Below are 13235 nucleotides of genomic sequence, written 5' to 3'. Positions count from 1 at the left end.
TTTTTCATGTGTCAGTTGCCCATCTGGATGTCTTCTTTGGAGAAGTGTCTATTCATGTCTTGTGCCCATTTCTTCACTGGATTGTTTGTTTTTTGGGTGTTAAGTTTGATAAGCTCTCTACAGATATTGGATGTTAACCTTTTATCTGATATGTCGTTTGCAAATATCTTCTCCCATTCTGTCAGTTGCCTTTTAGTTTTGCTGATTGTTTCCTTCGCTGTGAAGAAGGTTTTTATTTTGATGAGGTCCCAATAGTTCATTTTTGCTTTTGTTTCCCTTGCCTCCGGAGACATGTTGAGTAAGAAGCTGCTGTGACCGAGGTCAAAGAGGTTTTTGCCTGCTTTCTCCTCGAGGATGTTGATGGCTTCCTGTCTTAGGTTTAGGTCTTTCACCTATTTTGAGTTTACTTTTGTGTATGGTGTAAGAAAGTGGTCCAGGTTCATTTTTCTGCGTGTCGCTGTCCAGTTTTCCCAGCACCATTTGCTGAAGAGACAGTCTTTATTCCATTGGATATTCTTTCCTGCTTGGTCAAAGATTAGTTGGCCATATGTTTGTGGGTCCATTTCTGGGTTCTCTATTCTGTTCCATTGATCTGAGTGTTTTTGTGCCACACATTTTTTCTTTAAATCATTGATATTCATGTTATTAGCACCTCACAGATATTATTAATCTGAGCCAAGTAGTATACTAGAGGCTAGATTCTTTTTAGTACAACTTTTACAGTTTTCTTAGGGTAAACTGCTTTGTTCCTTTATTTGTCTCATTCCATATGTGTGTTGCTATTTTTCCCCCAAATCTACCAACATTGCTTTCAGTTGCCTATCAAAAATATTTTTCATGTGATCAAACATTAGTTCTTTAGTTTTCTTTGGAGACATGTTTCCCATAGTCCTCTATCTTCCTGTTCCTAGATGTTGCTCTCTAGTTCTGCTGCCAGATATTGTCCTATGACTTGCCTTTCACAGTTATACTTGGGACTTTGTCATGTATTTTCATGTTCTGTAATTTCTGAATATAGTATTTTTCTTTTTCTTAATTTACTCTGCAGTTCTGATGGAGCACATAGGCCAGGAGCTTCTTTTAAAAAGCTGCATAGGAGAGGGGCATCTGGGTAGCTCAGTCGGTTAAGTGTCTGAGTGTTGATTTCAGCTCAGGTCATGATATCATGGTTTGTGAGATCGAGCATCAGACCCTGTGATGACAGCATGGAGCCTGCTTGGGATTCTTTCTGTCTCCTCTTTCTGTCCCCCCTACCCCCCACAATTCTCTCTCAAAAATAAATAAATAAACATTTTTAAAGTTCTAAAATGAAAAGCTACATAGGAGATAATTTTGTCTTTTCCTGCCAATCTATAATTGTGTTGACTTAATCTTCACACTAGCTTGGTTTTTAATCTTGCTTGGTATATAATCTTCACTTTAGCTTTGACTGGGTATGGAATTCAAGGCCAGAATTCATTTTCCTTTGTAATATTAAAGGAGTCACTTTTTTTCCTTACTTCAAGTGGTGCTTTTTAAAAGTCCACTCTGGGGCACCTGAGTGGCTCAGTCGGTTAAGTGTCCGACTTCGGCTCAGGTCACAATCTCATGGCTCGTGAGTTCGAGCCCCGCGTCGGGCTCTGTGCTGACAGCTTGGAGCCTGGAGCCCACTTTGGATTCTGTGTCTCTCTCTGTCTGCCCTTCTGCTGCTTGTACTCTGCCTCTTGCATTGTCTCAAAAATAAATAAACATTAAAAATTTTTTTTTAAAGTCCACTGTGATTTTGATTCCTGAAAATTTTTTTTATAATCCATATTTTCTTCCTGGAAGTTTTGGAAAATTCTGGTTTTTTTCTTCCTGGAAATTTTAGAAAGTTCTTTTTTTCCCTGATTCTGAAACTTTAAAGTGTTTTAAAGTTCATCACATAGTTCCTTCTTTGAGGTCTTAAAAGGAAAATATGGGAAGAGAAGGAATTCACATTTACGTACATTTCACTATAGCCAGGCATCAAGCATTGAGCTGTATTTTTGCTATTTCATGTCATTGGAAAACTTTACATTCCTAGATATATCCCTCTGTATACAAGACATGTTTTCTACTGATCTAATAATAGAGTTCTGGCCCCTTCAATTTGATTAACAATCTCTGTTCCTTTTTGTAGAGCCCTCTACCACCATCCCTACTACCATCTTTTTCTTATCTTCTTCTACTGTGAAAGCGTGTTTGTTGTTTCAGGGATCAATGATGTTCAGGGATGTTTCTATAAACTTCTCTCAGGAGGAATGGGAATGCCTGGACTCTGGTCAGATGAATTTATACAAAGAAGTGATGTTGGAGAATTTCAGCAACCTGGTTTCAGTGGGTAAGGATAACTATCCCCCAAAATTCAGAGTCTGTCCTCAGGAATGTCTCCTTTCTCCATTGTGAATTATTTGTTTCAAGTAGCCAGCTAAATTTCTGCTCCCTGTTCCTTAAGGAATGGTTTGAGTTGGAATGGAATAGAAGAATTGGAAATGAGCAGCTCCAGTGGGCTGAAGCTTCACCTTCATCTTTTTTCGGTCCTTCCTACAGTGGCATCTCTTTCTTCTCACCAAGGGACTGGATCTGATTTCTGGGACACCCACAGCATAACCATGTCCCATGTCTTTTCTTGTGATCAGGACTTTCCAATTCTAAGCCAGCTGTGATTTCCTTATTGGAACAAGGAAAAGAGCCCTGGATGGTTGAAAAAGAGCTGACGAGAAGCCTTTGTTCAGGTGAATGAGATGTAGGGTAATGATTTTATCCATGTTTTAATTGGGTTGTTTGCCTTTTTATTATTGAGTTTTCTGTTAATTATATATTCTAAATACAGGTCTCTTAACAGTATATGATTTGTGACTATTTTCCCCCATTTAGTGAGTGTGTTTTCACCCTCTTGATTTTGTCCTTTGAAGCACAAAAGTTTTTAATTTTGACAAAATGCAGTTTATTTTATTTTATTTTTTTTGGTTGCATATGGTCTTGGTGTGAACTCCTTTAAGAGCCTTCACAGTTAAGTTTATTAATACCTTCTGGAAATAGGAAAGTATTTAAAACTTATTTTTTTGTCAGGTAAAAGTTTTTATGTAAGTTATATCTCAAAAAATGTTATAGGAAAAAACAACAAAAAAGTTATAGATACGACTTTAGTTTTACAATTTAGCCACAAGATACATTAATGAAGAACTAAAGAACTCACAAATCGAGGTTTTTTTTTAATTTTTTAAAGTTTATTTATTTATTTTGAGAGAAAGGTAGTGAGCCGGGGAGAGGCAGAGAAAGAGGGAGAGAGAGAAAATCCTAAGCAGGCTCTGCACTGTTAGCACAGAGTCTGATGTAGGACTTGATCTTACAAAGTGTAAGATCATGACCTGAACTGAAACCAAGAGTCGAACATTTAACTGACTGAGCCACCCAGCCACCACCCCCCCCTCCAAGATTTTTTTTCCTTTCTAGGAGGCACAAGATATTACAAACAGACTCAAAGGGAAGATAACAATCCAGATCTTCTGTCATCTCAACAGAGAATGAAGGGATCCCCAGATAACTGAAACAGATGTCCATTATCCATATAGATACCACCATAATATCAGATTCCTAATCACTATAATGTACCAGCTTTACACAAACCAGAACCAAACTGGATTTGGCCCCAAAACAAGCCCAGGACACACCAAGGAGGGTGTAGTGGAGAGAAAGTGAATGAAAGTAGAATTTTATTGCTGCTTGGGATTTACTGAGACAGCCAAGAAAGGAAGACTGCTGGGACTTAAATAGCCTATGAGGAATACTTCTCAAGTCACATGCTTTATTGCATCCTGCGGTTAAGTCCATTTGGACATCTCAGTGGGATCTTCAAAATTTTAAGAGAATAACATTTTCTTTTTTATTTTTATGTTTATTTATTTATTTTGAGAGAGAACACACACCTGCATGAGCAGAGAAAGGGCAGAAAGAGAGAGAGAATGAACCCAAGCAGGCTCTACACTGTCAGCATGGAGCCTGACCCAAGGTTCAACTCCACAGACTGTGAGATCATGACCTGAGCCAATACCAAGAGTCAGACTCTCAACTGAGAACCACCCAGGTGCCCCCAGAGTATAACATTTTCAAAACTTTTCAAAAATATAACTTTTCAGGGCATCTAGGTGACTCAGTCGGTTAAGTATCTGACTTGGTATTGGCTCAGGTCATGATCTCACAGTTGTCAGATTGAGTTCCACATTGGGCTCCAGGCTGAGTGTGGAACCTGCTTGGGATTCTCTCTCTCCCTCTGCCTCTGCCCTTACCCTGCTTGCACGTGCGTGTATGCACTCTCTCCCTCTCCCCGTCTCTCTCTCAAATAAATAAACTGAAAAAAAAAATTATAACTTTTCAGAAGTTTAATATGACTCTTTCATAAATACATGATAAACACATTTGAAGGATTTATTTTTTTCATTATTTGGGAGAAATGGAGTTCATATTGTCATGGAAAGAAAGAATGCAGGAATAACATCACTAACTGGGATATAAACTAGTTATTGTCCTACAGGATAATAAATCTGTAACCTTCACGCTGTCTTTTAACCAGACACCATTTGCAATCTGTTGTTCCTAGCAATTTTTTGTTTTTTGTTCGGTTACTCTCTAAATTTTTAAAACACGCTGTATTGCTATTGTGAGCGTGTACAATTTTCTAATTAGTATGTTGGTGCAGAGAAATACTATTAGTTTTTCTTTAACATGTGAAAATGAATTTAATTTTATTAGTTATCAGGGAAATGCAAATTAAAACTGCAGTAGGATACCATTATGACACCTGCAACATGGACAAACATTTAAGTCTGAAGATGAATAGATGAGAATGTGGAGCAGTATGCAGCCTCAAGCTGCTTGTAGGATATAAATTTTTCAACTGCTTTTTCCCCCCCTTTCTTCTTAAATTTTATTGTGATAAGATCACTTAACATGAGATCTACCCTCTTAACAGATTTTTAAGTGTATAGTATAGTATTGTTAACTATAGGCACAGCATTATATAGTAGATCTCTAGAACTTATTTGCCTTGCATTGTTAAAACTTTATACTTGTTGATTAACAACTGCTCATTTCCCTCTCAGCCCAGCCCCTGGCAACCACCATTCTACTCTTTGCTTCTATGAGTTTTGCTCTTTTTAGATACCTCATATAAGTCAAATAATGCAGTATTTGTCCTGTGACTGCCTTATTTCATGTAGCATAGTGTGTTCAAGGTTCATCCATGTTGTCACATATGGCAAGATTTCCTTCTTTTTAAGGCTGAATAATATTCCATTGTACATATATGCCACATTTTCTTTATCCACTCATCTATCTATGGATTTAGGTTGTTTTCATCTTGACTATTATGAGTAGTGCTGCAATGAACACATGAGTGCTAATATCTCTTCAAGATCTTGATTTCAATTCTTTTGGATAAATACCCAGAAGTGGGATTGATGGATCATATGATAGTTTTATTTTTAATTTTTTGAAGAACCTCCATACTGTTTTCCATAGTGGCTACACCATTTTGCATTCCCACCAGTAGTGTACAAGAGTTCCAATTTCTTAGCATCTTCACCAACAGTTACTTGCCCCCCCCCTTTTTTTTAATGACAGCTGTCCTAACCATAATAGGTAATGTTTCATCATGGTTTTGATTTATGTTTCTGTAATGATTAGCGATATTGAGCATCTTTCATTCACTTCTTGGCTATTTGTATGGTTTCTTTGGAGAAACTTCTATTCACGTTCTTATTTATTTACTTACTTAATTTTTAAAGTTTATTTATCTTGAGAGAGAGAAAGTGAGCAAGTCAGGGGTGGGCAGAGAGGGAGATAGGGAATCCCAGGCAGGCTCTGCACTGTCAGAGCATAGCCAAATGCACGGCTCGAACTCATGAACCATGAGATCATGACCTGAGCTGAAATTGGATGCTTAGCCAACTGAGCCACCCAGGCACCCTACTAATTTTTTAAATTAGGTTATTAGGTTTTATTCCTACCTTTTTAGACATTAACCCCTTATCATATATATGGTTGGCAAATGTTTTCTCCCATTCCATAGATTGTCTTTTCATTCTGTTGATTCTTTGCTATGTGTAAGATTTTAAATTTGATGTAGTCCTAGTCCTGTATGTCTATTTTTGCTTTTGTTACCTGTGCTTTTGATGCCATATTCGGAAATCATCACTAAGACCAGTGTCATGAAACTTTTCCCCTATGTGTTCTTGTAGAAGTTTTACAATGTCAGGTCTTATATTTAAGTCTTTAATACATTTTGAGTTGATTTTTCTGTATGATATAAGGTAAGAGTCCAGTTTCTTTTTTTTGCATGTGGATGTTCCATTTTCCCATCATCATTCTTTTTAAGCTTATTTTGAGAGAGACAGAGTATAAGTGGGAGAGAGGCAGAGAGAGAGGGAGACAGAGAATCCCAAGCAGGCTCCACACTGTCAGCACAGAGCTGGACATGGGGCTCAAACTCATGAAACCTTGAGATCATGACCTGAGCCAAAACCAAGACTCATATGCTTAACTGACTGAGCCAGCAGGTGCTTCTCCCATCATCATTTGTTAAGACTTACCCTTCTCTGTTATGTAGTCTTGCACATTTGTTATATATTAATTGTGTATACGTGAATTTATTCTGTTCTGTTGGCTATATGAATGTCTTTGTGCCGGTACCGTACTGTTTTAACTGCTGCAGCTTTATAATCTATTTTGGAATCAGGAAATGTGTTGCCTCCAGCTTTGTTGTACTGTCTAAAGATTATTTTGGCTCATTGAATTGTTTGTTCTATTACTATAGAAAATGCCATTGGGATTTTTACAGGGATTGCATTGAATCTGTAGATAATTTGGGGAGTATGGACATTTTTACAGTATTTTCCCAATCCATGAACACAGAATATCTTTTTTTTTTTTTTTTTTTTTTTTCAACGTTTTTTATTTATTTTTGGGACAGAGAGAGACAGAGCATGAACGGGGGAGGGGCAGAGAGAGAGGGAGACACAGAATTGGAAACAGGCTCCAGGCTCCGAGCCATCAGCCCAGAGCCTGACGCGGGGCTCGAACTCACGGACCACGAGATCGTGACCTGGCTGAAGTCGGACGCTTAACCGACTGCGCCACCCAGGCGCCCCTGAACACAGAATATCTTAACATTGATCTTGTGTATCTTTAATTTCTTCCATCAGTGTTTCACAGTTTTCAGTTTACAAGTCTCTCACCTCCTTAGTTAAGTGTGTTCCTAAGTATATTAGTCCTTTTAATCTATTATAAATAGTATTGTTTTTCTAATTTCCTTTTCAGAATATTGTTAAAGAAACACAGCTCATTTTTCCTGCAACTCATTTCCTGCAACTGCAAACTGAAAACCTAATTTGTTTATTAATTCTAACAGTTTTTATGTGGAGTCTTCATAGAGTTTTCTATATGCCGGATATAGAAGTGGCAAGAGTGGGCATCTTTGCCTTCATGATCTTAGAGGAAAAGCATTCAGTTTTTCATCATTGAATATAATATTAGGTGTGTACTTTTTATATATGGTCTTCATTATGTTGAGGTAATATCCTTCTAGTAGTTTGCTGAGAGTTTTTTAATGAAAGGGTGTTGAATTTTATCAAATTAGTTTTCTGCATCTGTTTAGATGATCATTTGATTTTTATCCTTCAGTCTCAGGTATTACATTAATTGATTTTTGTATGTTGGATCATCTTTACATCCCAGGAATAAATTCCACTTGGTCATGGTGTATGATCCTTTTAATGTGCTGTTGAATTCGGTTTACTAGTATTTTCTTGAGAATTTTTGCATCAATATTCATTAGGAATTGGCCTGTCATTTTCTTTTTTTAATGGTTTCTATGTCTGGCTTTGGCATGAGGGTAATGCTGGCTTCATAAAATGAATGTTTTTCTTTTTCCTCTTTATTTAAAAAAAATATTTTTTAATGTTTATTTTTGAGAGAGACAGAGTGTGAGCAGGGGAGGGGCAGAGAGAGAGAGGGAGACACAATCCAAAGCAGGCTCCAGGCTCTGTCAGCACAGAGCCCATTGTGAGGCTCAAATTCGCAAGCTGTGAGATCATGACCTGAGCCAAAGTTGGAGGCTTAACCAACCGAGCCATCCAGGCACCCCCATAAAATGAGTTTTGAGCCTAGTGGCTCACTTGGTTGAGCATCTGACTCTTGATTTCAGGTCAAGTCATGATCTCAGGGTCATGGGAGCGAGCCCCAGAGTGGAGCTTGCTTGGGATTCTGCCTCTCTCCCTCTGCCTCTCCGCTACGTGTGTGCACACGTGCACTTTCTCTTTCTCTCAAAAACAAAAATAGTTTGGAAGTGTTCCCTGCTTTTCAGTTTTTTTTGTAGGAGTTTTAGGATTGGTACCTCTCCCCCACTCCCTAGGTTGACATTATTATTATTTAAATGTTTGGTAGACTTCACCAATGAAGCCATCTGGTCCTGGGCTTTTCTTTGTTGAGATAATTTTTTTTGAGAGAGAGAGGAAAGAGAGAGAGTGTATGCTGCATGCACGAGCAGGGGAGGGGCAGAGGGAGAGGGAGAAAGAGAATCTCAAGCAGGCTCCAGGCTCAGCATGGACCCCGACTTGGGGCTGGATCTCACCACCGTGAGACATGACCTGAGCTGGAATCAAGAGTTGGACGCTTAACTGACTGAGCCACCCAGGTGCCCTGAAAGTTTTTTTTATTGTGAGCCAATGTTCTTACTAGTTATGGGTATATTCAGACTTGCTGTATCTTCATGATTCAGTCATGGTAGATTATATGTATCTAGGAATTTATCCATTTTTTTCCAGGTTATCCAGTTTCATGGTATATAATTATTCATAGTAGCCTCTTATGGTCCTTTTTATTTCTGTAACATTAGTTATAGTGTTTCCTTTTTCATTTCTGATTTTATTTATTTGAGACTCCTCTTTTTTCTTAGTCTAAAAGTTTATCAATTTTATTTATTTATTTCAATAAACCAACTATTTCATTGGTCTTTCTTGTTTTTCTATTCTATTTCATTTATATCCACTAATCTTTATCATTTTCTTCCTTCTGCCAACTTTGGGTTTAGTTTGTTCCTTGAGGCATAAATTAGGTCATATATTTGTTATCTTATTTTTTAATGTAGGACTATACTCTCCCCTCTTCATTACTTTTTCTTCATCTTGATTTTGTCTCTCAAGATATTTTCTAATTTCTCTATTTCTTGTTGACCTATCGCTTGTTCAGAAGTGTTGTTTAATTTCTACATATTTGTGAATTTTCCAGTTTTCATTCTGCTGTTGATTTCTAATTTCATTGACCATAGTCAGAAAAGATACTTGGTGTGATTTTAGTCTTCTTAAATTTCATCCAGGTCCCCCTGCCTTTGAAGTTTTTATTTATTTTAATCTCTACACATAACATGGGACTCCCAACTCATGACCCTGAGATCAAGAGTCGTACACTCTTCCAACTGAGCCAGCCAGGTGCCCCTTTTGCCTTTGACTATTTTTTTTAAATTTTTTTTTTTAACGTTTATTTATTTTTGAGACAGAGAGAGACAGAACATGAACGGGGAAGGGGCAGAGAGAGAGGGAGACACAGAATCGGAAGCAGGCTCCAGGCTCTGAGCCATCAGCCCAGAGCCCGACACAGGGCTCGAACTCACGGACCGCAAGATCGTGACCTGAGCTGAAGTTGGATGCTTAACCGACTGAGCCACCCAGGCGCCCCTGCCTTTGACTATTGACAAAGACATTATAATGATGTCTCAGTGTGACATAATGTGTCTCAGTATGGATTTCTTTTGGAATACTTTGACTTCCTGAGTCTGCATGTCTGTTTTCTTCCCCAGATTTGGGAAGTTTTCATCCATTACTAATTTGAGTAAGTTTTCTTGTTCTTACTCACTTCTGCCTCTAGAATTCCCATAATGTGTATATTAGACCATTCCTTGGTGTTTCATAAGAACCTTAAGCTTTCTTTACTCTTTTCTATTCTCTTTTCTTTCTGCTCCTTTGATTGGATAATTTCAAAAAAATGTGTCTTTGAGTTCACTGATCCTTCTGCTTGCTCTAGTCTGTTGTTGACTACATCTATTAAAATTTTCAGTTCAGTTTTTACATTCTTCAGCTCCAGGATTTTCTTATTATTTCTCATATTTTGTCTCATTGGAATTCTCACTTTCCTCATACATTGTTCTCCTGAGCTCATTGATCATTTTTATGATGTTTATTTAAAATTTCCTGTCAGGTAATTCCTCTACTTATATTTCGTTAGGGTAATTTTCTGGAGCTTTGTTTCTTTGTTTGGATTGTGTTTCCCTGTTTCTTCATTTTCCTTGATTCTTTGTGTTGATATCTACATGTTAAAAAAAAATGCCACTTGTCCCATTTATTATGTATTAGCCTCACACAAGAGAAGACCTTCACCAGTCAGAGCTTCTGTCAGCCTCTCAAACTTTTATGCTAATCCAAACCACTGTCTTTATTAGCGACCCCCAGGTGTCTAGAGTATGCCAGGTCCCATCAGTGCTCTGAAACAAGCACCAATTCCTCATGTAGCATCTCAAGAAATTAGAACATTGGATGTGTGGTCCAGTTTCTTTCCCTCTCCAGAGAAAATGTGGGAGCTGGAGTGTTTTGCCTGCTAGCTTTGCTCTGGAATGAGGGGAAGGGCTATGGCAAATGTTTACATGCAGGTGTTACATGCAAAGATGGTTCAAATCCCCATCTTTGTTCTCAATGGCTCCCAGGTGTCTAGAATATGCCCGGTTCCATCAGCTCCAAGACAGAAGCCAGGCCCTAAGTAATCCCCCGAAATTTGGAACATTTGAAAACTGGGAGCTTTGTTTTTTTCTCCCACTCGCTGTGTACTAAACTAGGAGAAGAGCTGTGGTGCTTCCATGCTAGTTCAAATTGCCCCTTTGTTTTCTGTAGTCCCAGGGGCCCACTGTTTGCCAGGTCCCATCTGCACTCTGAGATAGTGCTGAGATAGAGATAGGTGAGATTGAAGTCAGTACCTTGGGTAGCTCCCAGAGAAGTTAGAAAATTGTTGCATTGTCCAACTCTTCTCATCTTCAAGGAGATGGTGGGAGCTAGAGTTTTCTATCCATTCGTTCTGCACTAGGCCAGGAGGAGGAGCTATGGTAAGTTTGTATACTAGTTCAAACTACCTTCTTAATTCTTGGTGGCTCTCAGACATCTTGAATCTGCCGGGTTCCATCAGCACTCCAAGACTGGTGAGATAGAAGCCAGTACCTTAGTCAAACCCCAGAAAAGTTGGAATGTTTGACACACATCCACCTCTTACCTTCCCCAGGGAGAAGCTGAGAGCTGAAGTTTCTCTCCCATGCACTCTGTATTGAGCAGGGAAAGGAGCTGTGGTGAGTGCCTGCATACTAGTTCAAACCAGTGCTTTTGTTCTCTGTAGTCCTCAGGAGTCTAGGGTATAACAGGTCTAATCAAGGCTCCAGAATGGTCAGTTAGGCATCACTTAGAAAAGTTGAGTCATTGACTGCATTCCAACTTTTTTTTGTGTTCAGGGAGAAGTTGGAAGCTGGAGGTTTCCTCCCAGTTTTATGGCGCTATGCCAGTACGGGGATCATGGTGAGAGAGGGTTTCTCCAGTTTTCCTACTAGTTTTAATATGTCTGGCTTCACACTTGCCTAGTGTAGGATTCTCTTAGTTTCTTGATTTCTCACAAAAGGAACTTATCTATGTATTGGTATTGAGTTGATGTGTTTATTATGGGGGTCAGGAGAACCTAGCACTTATTATTCCATCATCTTGCTGATGTTACTCAAAATACTATTAATTTTTATAAGTTGATCTTTAATGTCTGGCAGTTTTTTATTCTCTTGATTTTTCTAGTTAGATCATCATATTAAGGTTTTTCTAGTTAGATCATCATATTATTAGATTTATCACTTCCAATCCTCATACTTATTATTTCTTTGTTTATAAATAATAGCTGGGACTGCCTTAATTGGTAACATTGGTAGTGGTAACATTTCTTTTTCCTGATCTAATGGGACCATATCTGAAGTTTCTTCAGGGGTGCCTGGGTGGCCCAGTTGGTTGAGCGTCCAACTTTGGCTCAGGTCATGATCTCGTGGTTTGTGGGTTTGAGCCCCACATTGGGCTCTGTGCTGACAGCTCAGAGCCTGGAGCCTGCTTCAAGTTCTGTGTCTCCCTCTCTCTTTCATAACTTTTACCAACTTACAGCTATTACTTTGCAGGGCTGATTTGCTCAGAGTTATCATAAATAGGTCTTGGCCACATCCTATACTTTTTCTGTATCTGTCAAAGATGATCATGGTAGTTTGTAGTCTTATTTCAACCACAGTTGTACCCTCTGTTGTATGGCCATTTTGACCTGTGAGTCCATGTTCCCAAGAGATTATCAATCACCTTGTCTGGCAGTGTGCCTGGGGTAGGGCCAAGAGGTAAACCCAGGTCTGTGTCCCTCTAGGTAGATATAAGAAGTGGGCGGAGATAAGCTCAGGATGATGAGCCCTAAGACCTAAGGGTTCACTGGTGATAACTTTTATTTGCTACTGCTCCTCTAGGTAATTCTTCTTATCAGGGTTTGATCTTTAAACATTTACAAAGCAGCAGCATCTACGGAAGAGTATGCTTTCCCTTTTGTAATCCACCAGCTCTTGGGTTTTTTTCTTTCTTTAAGTTTTTTGTTTTTTTTTGTTAACATTTATTCATTATTGAGAGAGAGAGAGAGAGCACAAGCATGGGAGGGGCAGAGAGAGGGGGAGACACAGAATCTGAAGCAGGCTTCAGGCTCTGAGCTGTAAGCGCAAAGCCCGTGAACCCACAAGCAGTGAGACCATGACCTGAGCTGAAGTTGGACTCCCAACTGACTGAGCCACCCAGGTGCCCTGCTCTTGGGGTTTTAATAGCTTAGGAGGTAGAGGAGCATATGCCTGAGAGCAGGTGATCAGCCATATTCTTCTATCCACAGGTTTTTTTCTTTGCCATTAGGTTATCCTACTTATTCAGCAACTTGAGCAGAGTTGCCATCAATTCCTGTGGTAAAGACATAGGCTGCTGTGGTCCCAGGGAAGTTCAGGGAAAGGCTAAACCAGAGTTTAAAGACTTTACTACCAGGCTAGCCTCTCCTTGCCTCCTGTTACCATCTATCTAGGCAAGTAGCTCCATCCTCAAACACACACAAGTTTGTATAAGTCTTCAGTCTCCCTAAAATATTTCATAATTTGCCTC

At 39.0% G+C, this 13235-nt stretch overlaps 2 protein-coding genes across 10 annotated transcripts in view; one reads left to right on the top strand and one right to left on the bottom strand.

The window, feature by feature from the left end:
* Positions 1-13235, bottom strand: part of ZNF568 (zinc finger protein 568) — a 166859-nt gene that overhangs the window by 98642 nt on the left and 54982 nt on the right.
* The window catches only part of ZNF829 (zinc finger protein 829), a 28609-nt gene that overhangs the window by 8412 nt on the left and 6962 nt on the right, over positions 1-13235 (top strand). For 3 of the 10 annotated variants that reach the window (XM_058709467.1, XM_058709466.1, XM_058709468.1), the window contains exons 3-4: positions 2215-2341; positions 2640-2735. The exons of 2 other annotated variants lie outside the window; for them this stretch is intronic. In XM_058709467.1, coding sequence (XP_058565450.1) covers positions 2215-2341; positions 2640-2735 — 223 coding nt within the window. Of the gene's footprint in view, positions 1-2214; positions 2342-2455; positions 2736-7408; positions 7534-11334; positions 11384-11563; positions 11607-13235 lie in introns of those variants that run through there. 5 more of the 10 variants (XM_058709476.1, XM_058709471.1, XM_058709470.1 and 2 more) reach the window with 5 other exon arrangements.

Source organism: Neofelis nebulosa, chromosome 17 (genome assembly GCF_028018385.1).
Source record: "Neofelis nebulosa isolate mNeoNeb1 chromosome 17, mNeoNeb1.pri, whole genome shotgun sequence".
Classification (NCBI taxonomy): domain Eukaryota; kingdom Metazoa; phylum Chordata; class Mammalia; order Carnivora; family Felidae; genus Neofelis; species Neofelis nebulosa.
The sequence above is the reverse complement of the archived record's forward strand: the minus strand, read 5'-3'. Positions and strand labels throughout refer to the sequence as shown.